The 14,889-nt window shown below is 34.8% G+C and overlaps 1 protein-coding gene across 1 annotated transcript in view; it reads right to left on the bottom strand.

Annotated features, from left to right (window-relative positions):
* Window positions 1-14,889, bottom strand: part of ASCC3 (activating signal cointegrator 1 complex subunit 3) — a 389,336-nt gene that overhangs the window by 148,783 nt on the left and 225,664 nt on the right. The window contains exons 15-17 of the mRNA XM_023205913.2: window positions 13,729-13,920; window positions 13,191-13,415; window positions 6,673-6,792 (exon numbers count right to left, since the gene is read on the bottom strand). Of these exons, the coding sequence (XP_023061681.2) occupies window positions 6,673-6,792; window positions 13,191-13,415; window positions 13,729-13,920 (537 nt within the window). The remainder of the gene's footprint in view (window positions 1-6,672; window positions 6,793-13,190; window positions 13,416-13,728; window positions 13,921-14,889) is intronic.

Raw genomic sequence — 14,889 nt, 5'->3', positions numbered from 1 at the left:
TCTAGGGTACATGTGCAAACTGTCCAGGTTTGTTACATATGTATACATGTGCCATGTTGGTGTGCTGCACCCATCAACTTCACAGCACCCATCAACTCGTCATTTACATCAGGTATAACTCCCAATGCCATCCCTCCCGCCTCCCGCCTCCGCATAATAGGCCCCGGTGTGTGATGTTCCACTTCCAGAGTGCAAGTGATCTCATTGTTCAATTCCCACCTATGAGTGAGAACATGCAGTGTTTGGTTTTCTGTTCTTGTGATAGTTTTCTGAGAATGATGGTTTCCAGCTGCATCCATGTCCCTACAAAGGACACGAACTCATCCTTTTTTATGGCTGCATAGTATTCCATGGTGCATATGTGCCACATTTTCTTAATCCACTCTGTCACTGATGGACATTTGGGTTGGTTCCAAGTCTTTGCTATTGTGAATAGTGCCACAATAAACATATGTGTGTATGTGTCTTTATAGCAGCATGATTTATAATCCTTTGGGTATATACCCAGTAATGGGATGGCTGGGTCATATGGTATTTCTAGTTCTAGATCCTTCAGGAATCGCCATACTGTTTTCCACAATGGTTGAACCAGTTTACAATCCCACCAACAGTGTAAAAGTGTTCCTACTTCTCCATATCCTCTCCAGCACCTGTTGTTTCCAGACTTTTTAATGATTGCCATTCTAACTGGTGTGAGATGGTATCTCATTGCGATTTTGATTTGCATTTCTCTGATGGCCAGTGATGAGCACTTTTTCATGTGTCTGTTGGCTGTATGAATGTCTTCTTTTGAGAAATGTCTGTTCATATCCTTTGCCCACTTTTGATGGGGTTGTTTGTTTTTTTCTTGTAAATTTGTTTGGGTTCTTTGTAGGTTCTGGACATTAGCCCTTTGTCAGATAAGTAGATTGCAAAAATGTTCTCCCATTCTGTAGGTTGCCTTTTCACTCTGATGGTAGTTTCTTTTGCTGTGCAGAAGCTCTTTAGTTTAATTAGATCCCATTTGTCAATTTTGGCTTTTGTTGCCGTTGCTTTTGGTGTTTTAGACATGAAGTCCTTGTCCATGCCTGTGTCCTGAATGGTATTACCTAGGTTTTCTTCTAGGGTTTTTATGGTTTTGGGTCTAACATTTAATTCTCTAATCCATCTTGAATTATTTTTCATATAAGGAGTAAGGAAAAGATCCAATTTCAGCTTTCTACTTATTGCTAGCCAATTTTCCCAGCACCATTTATTAAATAGGGAATCCTTTCCCCATTTCTTGTTTTTCTCAGGTTTGTCAAAGATCAGATGGCTGTAGATGTGTGGTATTATTTCTGAGGACTCTGTTCTGTTCCATTGGTCTATATCTCTGTTTTGGTACCAGTACCATGCTGTTTTGGTTACTGTAGCCTTGTAGTACAGTTTGAAGTCAGGTAGAGTGATGCCTCCAGCTTTGTTCTTTTGACTTAGGATTGTCTTAGCAATGCGGACTCTTTTTTGGTTCCATATGAACTTTAAAGCAGTTTTTTTCAATTCTGTGAAGAAACTCATTGGTAGCTTGATGGGAATGGCATTGAATCTATAAATTACCTTGGGCAGTACGGAAATTTTCATGATATTGATTCTTCCTATCCATGAGCATGGTATGTTCTTCCATTTGTTTGTGTCCTCTTTGATTTCACTGAGCAGTGGTTTGTAGTTCTCCTTGAAGAGGTCCTTTACATCCCTTGTAAGTTGGATTCCTAGTTATTTTATTCTCTTTGAAGCAATTGTGAATGGAAGTACATGCATGATTTGGCTCTCTGTTTGTCTGTTACTGGTGTATAAGAATGCTTGTGATTTTTGCACATTAATTTTGTATCCTGAGACTTTGCTGAAGTTGCTTATCAGCTTAAGGAGATTCGGGGCTGAGATGATGGGGTTTTCTAAATATACAATCATGTCATCTGCAAACAGGGACAATTTGACTTCTTCTTTTCCCAACTGAATACCCTTTATTTCTTTCTCTTGCCTGATTGCCCTAGCCAGAACTTCCAACACTATGTTGAATAGGAGGGGTGAGAGAGGGCATTCCTGTCTTGTGCCAGTTTTCAAAGAGAATGTTTCCAGTTTTTGCCCATTTACTGGCTGTGGATTTGTCATAAATAGCTCTTACTATTTTGAGATACGTTCCATCAATACCAAATTTATTGAGAGTTTTTAGCATGAAGGGCTGTGGAATTTTGTCAAAGGCCTTTCTTGCATCTATTAAGACAATCATGTGGTTTTTGTCTTTGGTTCTGTTTATATGCTGGATTACGTTTATTGATTTGCATATGTTGAACCAGCCTTGCATCCCAGGGATGAAGCCCACTTGATCATGGTGGATAAGCTTTTTGATGTGCTGCTGGATTCGGTTGGCCAGTATTTTATTGAGGATTTTTGCATCGATGTTCATCAGGAATATTGGTCTCAAATTCTCTTTTATTGTTGTGTCTCTGCCAGGCTTTGGTAACAGGACAATGCTGGCCTCATAAAATGAGTTAGGAAGGATTCCTTCTTTTCTATTGATTGGAATAGTTTCAGAAGGAATGGTACCAGCTCCCCTTTTTACCTCTGGTAGAATTTGGCTGTGAATCCGTCTGATCCTGAACTTTTTTTGGTTGGTAGGCTTTTAATTATTGCCTCAATTTCAGAGCCTGCTATTGGTCTATTCAGGGATTCAACTTCTTCCTGGTTTAGTCTTGGAAGAGTGTACGTGTCCAGGAAATTATTCATTTCTTCTAGGTTTTCTAGTTTATTTGCATAGAGGTGTTTATAGTATTCTCTGATGGTAGTTTGTATTTCTGTGGGGTTGGTGGTGATATCCCCTTTATCATTTTTTACTGTGTCTAGTTGATTCTTCTTTTTTTTCTTTATTAGTCTTGCTAGCAGTCTATCAATTTTGTTGATCTTTTCAAAAAACCAACTTCTGGATTCATTGATTTTTTGGAGGGTTTTTGTGTCTCTATCTCCTTCAGTTCTGCTCTGATCTTAGTTATTTCTTGCCTTCTGCTAGCTTTTGAATGTGTTTGCTCTAGTTTCTCTAGTTCTTTTAATTGTGATGTTAACGTGTCAATTTTAGATCTTTCCAGCCTTCTCTTGTGGGCATTTAGTGCTATAAATTTCCCTCTACACACTGCTTTAAATGTGTCCCAGAGATTCTGGTATGTTGTATCTTTGTTCTCATCGGTTTCAAAGAACATCTTTATTTCTGCCTTCATTTCGTTATGTACCCAGTAGTCATTCAGGAGCAGGTTGTTTAGTTTCCATGTAGTTGAGCAGTTTTGATTGAGATTCTCAGTCCTGAGTTCTAGTTTGGTTGCACTGTGGTCTGAGAGACAGTTTGTTATAATTTCTGTTCTTTCACATTCGCTGAGGAGTGCTTTACTTCCAACTATGTGGTCGATTTTGGAATAAGTGTGATGTGGTGCTGAGAAGAATGTATATTCTGTTGATTTGGGATGGAGAGTTCTGTAGATGTCTATTAGGTCCGCTTGGTGCAGAGTTGAGTTCAATTCCTGGATATCCTTGTTAACTTTCTGTCTCGTCGATCTGTCTAATGTTGACAGTGGGGTGTTGAAGTCTCCCATTATTATTGTATGGGAGTCTAAGTCTCTTTGTAATCTCTAAGGACTTGCTTTATGAATCTGGGTGCTCCTGTATTGGGCGTATATATATTTAGGATAATTAGCTCTTCCTGTTGAATTGATCCCTTTACCACTATGTAATGGTCTTCTTTGTCTCTTTTGATCTTTGATGGCTTAAAGTCTGTTTTATCAGAGACTAGGATTGCAACCCCTGCTTTTTTTTGTTCTCCATTTGCTTGGTAGATCTTCCTCCATCCCTTTATGTTGAGCCTATGTATGTCTCTGCATGTGAGATGGGTCTCCTGAATACAGCAGACTGATGAGTCTCAACTCTTTATCCAATTTGCCAGCCTGTGTCTTTTAATTGGACCATTTACTCCATTTACATTTAAGGTTAATATTGTTATGTGTGAACTTGATCCTGTCATTGTGATATTAGCTGGTTATTTTCCTCGTTAGTTGATGCAGTTTCTTCTTAGCATTGATGGTCTTTACATTTTGGCATGTTTTTGCAATGGCTAGTACCGGTTGTTCCTTTCCATGTTTAGTGCTTCCTTCAGGGTCTCTTGTAGGGCAGGCCTGGTAGTGACAAAATCTCTAAGCATTTGTTTGTCTGTAAAGGATTTTATTTCTCCTTCACTTATGAAACTTAGTTTGGCTGGATATGAAATTCTGGGTTTAAAATTCTTTTCTTTAAGAATGTTGAATATTGGCCGACACTCTTCTGGCTTGTAGAGTTTCTGCCGAGAGATCTGCTGTTAGTCTGATGGGCTTCCCTTTGTGTGTAACCCGATCTTTCTCTCTGGCTGCCCTTAAGATTTTTTCCTTCATTTCAACTTTGGTGAATCTGGCAATTATGTGTCTTGGAGTTGCTCTTCTCGAGGAGTATTTTGTGACGTTTTTGTATTTCCTGAATTTGAATATTGGTCTGCGTTACTAGGTTGGGGAAGTTCTCCCGGATGATATCCTGAAGAGTGTTTTCCAACTTGGTTCCATTTTCCCCCTCACTTTAAGGCACACCAATCAGACGTAGATTTGGTCTTTTCACATAATTCCATACTTCCTGGAGGCTTTGTTCATTTCTTTTTCCTTTTTTTTCTCTAGACTTCTCTTCTTCTCGCTTCAGTTCATTCATTTGATCTTCAATCATAGATACTCTCTCTTCTGGTTGATCGAGTCGGTTACTGAAGCTTGTGTATTTTTCACGTATTTCTCGTGTCATGGTTTTTATCTCTGTCAGTTCGTTTATGGCCTTCTCTGCATTGATTATTCTAGTTATACATTCTTCCATTCTTTTTTCAAGATTTTTAGTTTCTTTGCGCTGGGTACGTAGTTCCTCCTTTAGCTCTAAGGAGTTTAATCGACTGAAGCCTTCTTCTCTGAACTCGTCAGAGTCATTCTCCGTCCAGCTTTGATCCATTGCTGGCAATGAGCTGCGTTCCTTTGGAGGGGGAGATGCGCTCTGATTTTCTGAATTTCCGTCTTTTCTACCCTGCTTTTCCCTATCTTTGTGGTTTTATCTGCCTTTGGTCTTTGATGATGGTGGCGTACTGATGGGGTTTTGGTGTGGGTGTCCTTTCTGTTTGTTAGTTTTCCTTCTAACAGTCAGGACCCTCAGCTGTAGGTCTGTTGGAGATTGCTTAAGGTCCACTCCAGACCCTGTTTGAGTATCAGCAGCGGAGGCTGCAGAAGATAGAATATTGCTGAACAGCGAGTGCTGCTGTCTGATTCTTGCTCTGGAAGCTTCTTCTCAGGGGTGTAACCCCCGTGTGAGATGTGAGGTGTCGGTCTGCACCTCAGTTGAAAATGCAGAAATCACCCTTCTGTGTCTTCTGTGTCGCTCGCGCTGTGAGATGGAGGTTGGAGCTGTTCCTATTCAACCATCTTGCTCCGGGGAGTTCCCAAAACATTTTAATAGTACCACTGACTCTTCTCAAAATGCTCATACTTGTGATGAGAATAACTAGTGCCATATTCTTTACATGTGTAAGTTTACAGGTTATAGTGCAGTTATATTTTATAACAGAGCACTTTGGCTGTAAACCTAAACATTCATTTAAAGATTAGCACAAATTTCAGCTGAGAAGAAGAAAGGTAGTTAAGTCCCATGTAGAGTAAATCTAAGTATAATAACCTAATAATGGCTTCAGATTTAACAGCCTCAGAACTAATTGCTGCTGCTGCTTTTCTTATTTTTCTTCCCCCAAGCCTTAAGTTTCAATTTTCCCGTGGCAAAATCCACTGCATAGGGAAAGAAAAAAATAAAAGAAACAAAATTTTAAAAATTGGCAACTGCTTTGATATAACACAACAGGATTTACATAAAAACTAAGTTATAGCAAAATTAGAGGAAACTCTAATTTTGAACAAAGTTCAACTTTTTTATGAATTTTGACTTAATACTAGTAATATCCATATGATCATTGTAGAATAATGTTTTCGTTAGACAACAACTGTATTTTATCTGCAATTAGGATACATTTACAATATATGAAGCTGAGTTATAAGGGAAAGACAAGATTTCACAGAATCTGTAAACCATTGGAAAGTTCATAGGAAGAACTGCTATCAAATTCACCTAATTCTCAGTCTATGTATATGAACTTGAGTAGTGGAACTGATTCCAGTCCTCAAACTGTTAAGATAGTAACTCCTTAATGGTATATTTAAATTTCAGAATAGGGATTAGAAGAGACTTGATAAGAGGAACAGATTGTATATAACCTAAGCCGATTATCAAATATGGTCTATAAGTTTCCTCATACCTAATTCATTCTAAAATGAAATTTCTCATAGTTTAAAAAATCACACCAAAATATTAATATCAAATAGAAATATACTTGAATACATGGATAATAGTACAAAGATTAATATAAGTATTTGTAGAAAAAGATATTTAAATATAGCCTGCCTAATAACTATAGGAGCCTATCTAATTTTTTGAAAAGTATTAAATCTCTTGTTTTTCTTCTAGGTACCTCTTTCCAGATGAGGTAACAGCAGCAAGCAAATATCTATCCTCATGTCATGAAAGAACCAAAAAGAAGGTCTGAACTTTTTTTTTAATAAATGAATTTTCTACCTGATAAGCCTTGTGACTGATGCCATATGCTAATGGATTTGCTCTCATCCGTACATAAAGATAAGTGTAACTTATCCACTTCACTGCTTCTTCCACATTAGTAACTGTTCCCAGAGCAATCTGCAAATCAAAAATATGACAAAAATTAATGTATTAAAGTTGAACATAAACATTACATCAAAGATCATTCTGTCAGAGGTGAAGTTTTAAAAATATATCATTGTGCAGTATTTTTAAAAAGGTAGGCACAGTGACTGGACACAACACTTTGCCAATTAAAATCAGTCCTGCCTCATTTAATTTAGAATGATACATGAAAAATGTTATCTTTCAGAACTGAACTTACTCAATATTATGGCAGATGATTACTTTTCTTTAAAAAGAGTTTAATTCTATATAGCATTAAGGACATTTTTGTTATTTTTTTTCTTATTCAGTATACAATTTATTTTAGTTTCATTTTATGTGACTACACTACTGAAAAACGTGTTAAGTGCATCAGAATAAAAACAACAAAACATTGTTAATTCTGTTCATTTTTATCCTAATTCTGTATACTGTCATCACAAAAACCACAGAGGGATATCATCAGCTTTTACCTCTAAAGATATGCATCTGCAGGACTGTGAGTAAAGAGATGTAATATGAATACAATAAAAAATTCACTTGTTTTGCACGAAACAAAGCAGATTTTGTTGTGATTTATACATATTAATAATACATACTCTTTAACAAACTCATGTACAAGAACAGGGAGTGGTTTTTATTTAGCAGTAAACTTAAACTATGGAAAAAATATTCATGCATTTGAACCATAATAAACAGTGGATAACTCTTCAGATTATCTCTTGAAAGAAAATATTATTTTTAATATAGCATTTAATGTAGCTTTGTGATATATTAATTAAATGAAATCAAAGGTTAATAATTTAAAAACACAACAATAGCATATAAAAGCTGCATAACAAAGAGAAAAGAATTATTAGAAGAAGATACTAACAAAGAATTTCAATGAAAAGTTTCTTAGAAATATATTTCCTTAGCCAATGGATCTATAGGTAATAATTTTATTTTTACTTAAGGTACTTATTTTACTTTAAAAATTTACCCATGTTGTAAAATTTCATAGTTGTTTTTTTTTTCCTGTATTCTTGGCTGAAATTGTTTTTAACCTCCTAAGACTTTAATTAAAGGAGAAGAGATGTTCCGGACCTAAATTATTAAGCTTAGGAGAAAAAAAGGAAAAACAAACCCTCTCAATTTAGTCCTAAAATAAAAGAAAGTAAAACCTTCATGTTTAATTCCTACATTATAATTTTTTATTATAATTCTGTATAACTAATTTCATGAAATAAAGGGATATGTGGATGGTTAATTGTCTTTAGTTAGTTGAAGATGAGATTTAGTAATGTATAATTTTCATTATAATATTATGATATATTATTTGTTACTAAAACAGAGAAATGACCAAAAGTTGAAATATAGTAAGGGAGATTCTGTCTACTAACTTTTAAATTTATATTACAAATGGCCAAGCCATCCATAATGTAGGTAAATATATATATTTAGTGTAAACTGTAAGGCTTTCCACCAAAGTAAGAGTAGCAAGAACTAAAATTGAGCCATGGTGGGAGTTGTGCAACAATTCATGAAGATTTACAACTGGAACAGTTAAACATTTTCTAATCTGCTTAGGTAAATGAAACTAGTTTGGTGATATGGCTACAAATCTGAGAGTTTCTCTCCTTTGTGAATTCATTATTTGACAGACCAAATTGTATTAAACCATAGACATATGACCTATATTCCCGTCATGACTTTATGATGTTACTTTAAAATAATGACCGACATTCCCTTATAATATTAGAATATTATTTTAAAGTAACATCACACAACTCCTATGAGTAGAAAAATTTATAAGGGATAAAATAAGCTTACTATTATTTTCAAAATCAGACAGTGAATTAACATTTAAAAATTACCTATTGCTACCAGTGATATGATTAAAGGAAAGGAAAAAGTATGTAGCAAAGACTGGATCAACTAAAGCAAGTCTTGTAAATGTTCACTAAAAAGGCCAAGACTACTCAGAAAAAGGAAGGTAAATGTATGATGCTATACCTTATTTTGAGAGTAGTATTTGAATGCCACCTAGTGACAAAAAATAAAAACGTATTTGTAAATATTTGCTGTCACCTAGTGGCTACTTAGCACAGGAGCCTTTTATAAAACAGGAATTTTTTCATAGTACGTCTTTGAAATTTATTCACTCATCTCAAAATCGTATAGTAAGTCAGTAACAAGCCTGTGCTAAGTAAAGCACAATGGATACGGTAACAAATAGAGTATGCTCCCTGGCCTCAAGAAGTTCCAGGGTCATATGGAGGTGAAACATATGTAACTAACTACAATGACTTATATGAACCCACCATCCATTGTGCCTAGCACATAATACCTATTCAAAATGCTTTTAAAGAAAAACATCTAACATGACATTTCTAAAAGTGGCATTAGTATACAGTGTGATAGTTTATGTTCTGTTAAGTAAAAGAGAAAAATAAAATCCACACACAAATTTGGTAATTTAGAAATAAGACTCAGTATCAGTTCATATTCAACTTTAGTATTTAAGGTAATCTCAATTGTTTATTTGAATATGTACTTTAAAAACATGGTTGAAATCATATAAAAACTTAAGCAAATACTATAATCATCGTGAGTATGCATGCATGTGTGTGTGTGTGTGTGTATATATATATATATATAGCTAGTAAATATATATAAAAACTATGCTACTATTCATTATTTAACTAAAATTTCAGTGCTGGCAATAAGTATGAACAGGGCTGAATATCAACAGACTATCAGAAAATGGTAAGTGACTCTATCATTTACCATAAACTACCTTGGCACAGGCATTTCTTAAATTTCCACAACAATCCAGCGAGAGTATCTTTATTTACAAGTGAATAGAGTAACAACAGCTTGTCTAGGGCAGAAGATCTGTGTTGGAGAGTAACTGTAGCCAGAATTAGGAAGGTCAAGGTCGTTGAGACTGTAGATGCCTTAAATCCAAGGACAAGGTGTTTACGTAACATTCTACAGAGATGGGATGAACTCTGTATAAAAAAATGTATGTAGTATGTAAAGTGAAAGAAAGATTAACATAGTTTGAGAACAGACTATAGGGAGCTGGCACAGAGTATGTACAAATGTCTGATGAATAAATTTTAATCAATCTCAGTATTTCTCTCAGTGTAAAGTTCAGTGACTTTATATATGGATGGGACTTGCGACCTTTCAGCATTAGGATTATTTAGTCAGTCTCATTATGCATCGATAAGCAAATGTGCCTCATGACATGTTTGCATTAAAATTATAACTTAATATAATAATTTCTCCAGTTCTCCTAAAGTAATAGTCAGAATTGATACTCATGACATAAAAGATATTAATGGAGGCAACATTCTTAATCTAGCACGACTCTTAACGATAATTAGTGCAACTGTAGAGTCTTGCAATGATTTGGGGAATCTAAAGACTTAAGGTCGGGCGCGGTGGCTCAAGCCTGTAATCCCAGCACTTTGGGAGGCCGAGACGGGCGGATCACGAGGTCAGGAGATCGAGACCATCCTGGCTAACACAGTGAAACCCCGTCTCTACTAAAAAATACAAAAAAAAAACTAGCTGGGCGAGGTGGCGGGCGCCTGTAGTCCCAGCTACTCGGGAGGCTGAGGCAGGAGAATGGTGTAAACTCGGGAGGCGGAGCTTGCAGTGAGCTGAGATCCAGCCACTGCACTCCAGCCCGGGAGACAGAGCGAGACTCCGTCTCAAAAAAAAAAAAAAAAAAACCAAACCAAAACAAACCAAAACAAAAGACTTAAAAATTCATTACCTAAAGAACATAGCACATATTCATTTTATAAACCAATTTCACACTTGATTTTCACAGATAGTCAAATTTAATTTCATATTCAACAATAATTTAAGAGTTTGTTTCCTTAACAGGAAAATGTACTTTAACAGGGAACTATTCCAACAGATTAGAATATGAGCAAGTTAGTTCAACAATGGCTACACTTCACTATATTGGTGAAAAATGTCAAGATATATGTTTTGTTATTTAAATACCATTTATATCACTAAATGGAATTATGCGTATAGTTAGCTGACATTTCTGAAAACCACACATTTAATAAGTACTTTATAAATATTTGATAAGTGTATGGGCCCTAATTTATTTTTAATTTCTCAGGCCTTGATCAAATAGTTTCAGTGATGCTATTTTACGGTGCCTAAGAAAAACAGTTCCTTGAAGAAAAAAGCAGTATTTTACTGACTTTGTGTCTTCTGTATAACATTGCCAACTTGTGTTTATTTTACCAGTTACAAAAAGCTATTAAGGACATAAGTTTACTGAGATATAGTCTTCCTTGACATGCATTTTAAGATATCACTTCATATCTAACTTTAGTATTTAAGTCTGTTCTTCAAAACTATGTTAATCTTTCTTTCACCTTACATACTACATATCTTTTTTATACAGAGTTCATTCCAATTCTGTAGAATGTTACTTTCAAACACCTTGTCGTTGGATTTAAGGCCTCTACATTTGAGATATAGTCTTCGTTGACATGCATCTCATGATGTGTATAAAAGAACTAAGCCTTTTACTGCAAGTCGGAAAAATTATGGCTACCATTTTGGAAACTGTTTTTAATATAGGCCTTAGAAGAGGGCAAATGCTATATATTAACATAAGCAAATGTATTCACCTTTAACTTACTATATTTTATATACAAGAAATCTAAGCCATAATGAAAAGTCTAGGTTTAGAGTTAAATAGATCTGAGTTTGAATACTAGTTTCAAAAGTTATAATGTAGTGACCTTGGGTCAGTTACATATCACTCTGAGGATAATATCTCCACAGCAGCAGTATTGAGAGAATAAGACAATGTACGTGAGGCACTGAGCAGATTCTCTGGTATACAGCAGGTCCTCAGTTCACTGCTACTATCATTTTACATTAAGAGACTTTGTTCCACACATTAGATACTGCTAATCCAAGACCCAATTATTTAAGCCATACAATTATAGTAGCCAGTAGGATTGAAATTGAGCTATAATAATATTTCCTTTGGATTCAAATTTTATTTCTCAGTTTTTAAAAATGTTATTATAATTTTGCTAATAGAAAATGAGGCCTTTCGTGCTATTTTCTCTAACCATTATTTTCTAAAACTTATCCATTCTTTGAATGACCATCCCAATTCTGGCTGTGGATTATCTCCAACACAGAGCTTCTGCACTAGATAAGCTGTTACTCTACTCACTTCACCTAAAAGTCACAATTTTCTCATAAAATAAAGATACGCTCACTGGATCAAATTTTACCACATTCATGAACCAAGACTTTCCTGATAACCTGGGACAAACCTATTTTCTCCTTCTGCTGAATCCTTCTACAGAACTATCTTTCCAACATTATTGCACTGTGTTTTCATGTCTTTTTCTCCCCTTTTGGAATAACAGAGAAAACGAACTAGTAAGTGTGTTTTTCATTCTCTAAAAAGACTTATAAATAATATGAATGGAATGTTAGATTAAATTTCTATAAGCTATTTAAGAAGTACCTAATATAGGACTTTGTATATAATAAGCAGTATTTGATTATAAATATTTCAAAGCAGTCATTTACTTAATATTTACATCCTCCCTACTTTCAAGTATTGTTTGAGTCAACTTTAAAGGTATGAAAGAATACTGAACTAGCAAAGTGTTGAATACCAAATTATAATTTAAAATGTCACAAAAACAGTCAAACCTGATTTGAATGTTCTATACATATACTCTAAATTTTAAGAATGTTTATTTTCTTTATCAGTTAAGATGTTACCTACGCTTCCAGGGTCTGCTATGTAAATCTTAACATAAAAGTCACACACAGACACACACAGACACACACACACACGCGCAAAACAAATTATCACAATCTAGCTCAATCACATTGTGTATAGCAAAGTTAATCAACTGACCTAATAGAGCTAAAAGAGTTTTATAAATTTTATTAAATCTTTAATAAAAATTTCATGTAAAACTTTGTAAAAGTGCCAAATATTAGTTATTATTGCTATTTGTTTCCATATTTTCTATAGTCTTTGTTAGACTTCTGGTATCTAGCAAAGCTTCATAGTTTAAAAATATGGTCTTTTAGCAATAGTTTTTTATCAGTTATCATTCTATAATCCTCTGAATTAATCAACAATAATGCCATTCAGCCTGTTTTGTCTTATAACTATATGACATAGGCTGTAATCCTAAACACTACAAAATAGCAACCAACTCAACCTTTATCTTTCTTGGTCATTCTTTTATTTTTATTTATTTTTATTTTTATTTTTTATTATACTTTAAGTTATAGAGTACATGTGCACAACGTGCGGGTTTGTTACATATTTTCTTGGTCATTCTTAAGGCTGATGATTCTATTCCAAACTTTTACTCATTAGATCTTACCTCCGCATTTAGGTTATCTGCAAGGCTTTCCAGAAACTGACTCTCAATTGGGTTTCGTTGAGTGAGCAAAGTGAGGTAATGGCTGAGTTTATCATGCGTTGTTATAATGATTCCTTCCCCAAATTTGTCAAATTGTGGTCGTCCAGCTCGACCAAATATCTGCATGACATCTAAAATTCCAAGGTCAACAAAGGAGCCTCTTTTTGCAGCATATATTTGTGTTCCCTAGATGAGGAAAAGTTAACAAAAATTTACATAAACACACACAAATATAATCCTGATGAACTGAATACTGAAATTAGGCAAATATGGCAAGATCTCAAAAGTGTACTTTAACTAATCCTTTCATCATCTGTGATAGAGTTAAATTTTCACAATATAAACTAGATTCTTATTGGAGAAAATAATTCTGACCTTTTATAAATAACATTCAAAGTGAAGGAAACAGACAAATCACAATATTTTTCTAAATAAATCAACCAAGAGGTTTGCTTTAAGACACACACAAATCCATATATCAAGGAAGGTAAGCTCTTACCTTAATAATAACAGCATGGGCGGGAAGATTGACACCCCAGGCTAATGTAGCTGTACACACTAGGACTTTGATATGCCCATTAGAAAACAAGTTTTCAACTAAATTTCTGTCCTGCCGAAGCATTCCTGCATGATGAATACTAAAACCATCTGGGAATAATTCTCGTACTTGCTTATTTCTCGACCTTTGTACCTAGATACCAAGAAAGTGTAAGAGTATTATTTAGCATTTAAAAGCAACTGTTATTTAGCATTTCTGTTGTATGAGTTTTATCAAAGAAATCAGAAAATTATTTTTAAGCATTAAGGTATTACTAAGTCTTAGTATATAATGCTTTATATAAAATCATAAAAAATAATGTTACTTATCTCAAAAAATAGGTAATACCAAAATATGTCACAAAATTCAAAAGAAAAGAGGTGAAAAGCAAGTGTCTCTTTCATCCAGAAGTCCCTTTTTGCAATCAGTCAGTATTATGTGTTTCTTAGCCTTCAAAAAATATGCTATTCAAAATAAAACTAAATCTCAGTGGCTTCTTAACTCCTTAAGAGTAAAGGCCAGAGACATTACAGTGCAAGGCCCTACAAAAACCAATCTCATTTCCTTACCTCATCCAGCCCAGCCACAATGGCTGGCTTTTCTGAGTATATTTTCTGACAAGTCCATATCTACTTCAGAGCCTTTACACTTTTATTCCAGACCCACTGCCTTTGAGGCCTTCTCCTTTCTTATTGAGATCCCCATGATGCTTCCCCTGTGATGTTCCTCATTGCAGTAAGTCAATAAATCCAGCTTTGTTCACCTACAGCTGTGTTCTTGGTGATCTTTGACAGCAAAGCATTGACATCTGTTTTAGCTCCTCAACTACACATGTGCAGTGAGTATACAGTAGTCCTTCCTTATCTGTAGTTTTGCTTTCTGTGGTTTCCATTACCTGAGGTCAACTGTGGTCCAAAAATATTAAATAGAATATTCCAGAAATAAATAAATCATGATTTAAGTTGCGTGCTCTTCTGAGTAGCCTGATGAAATCTCACACTGTCCTATTCCATCCAGCCCAGAAAATGAATCATCACTTTGTTCAGCATATATAAGCTGTAGACACTCCTCACCCATTAGTCATGTAGTAGTAGGCTTGGTTATCAGATTGACTGTTTAAGT

This window comes from Piliocolobus tephrosceles, chromosome 5, assembly GCF_002776525.5.
Source record: "Piliocolobus tephrosceles isolate RC106 chromosome 5, ASM277652v3, whole genome shotgun sequence".
Lineage (NCBI taxonomy): Eukaryota > Metazoa > Chordata > Mammalia > Primates > Cercopithecidae > Piliocolobus > Piliocolobus tephrosceles.
The sequence above is the reverse complement of the archived record's forward strand: the minus strand, read 5'-3'. Positions and strand labels throughout refer to the sequence as shown.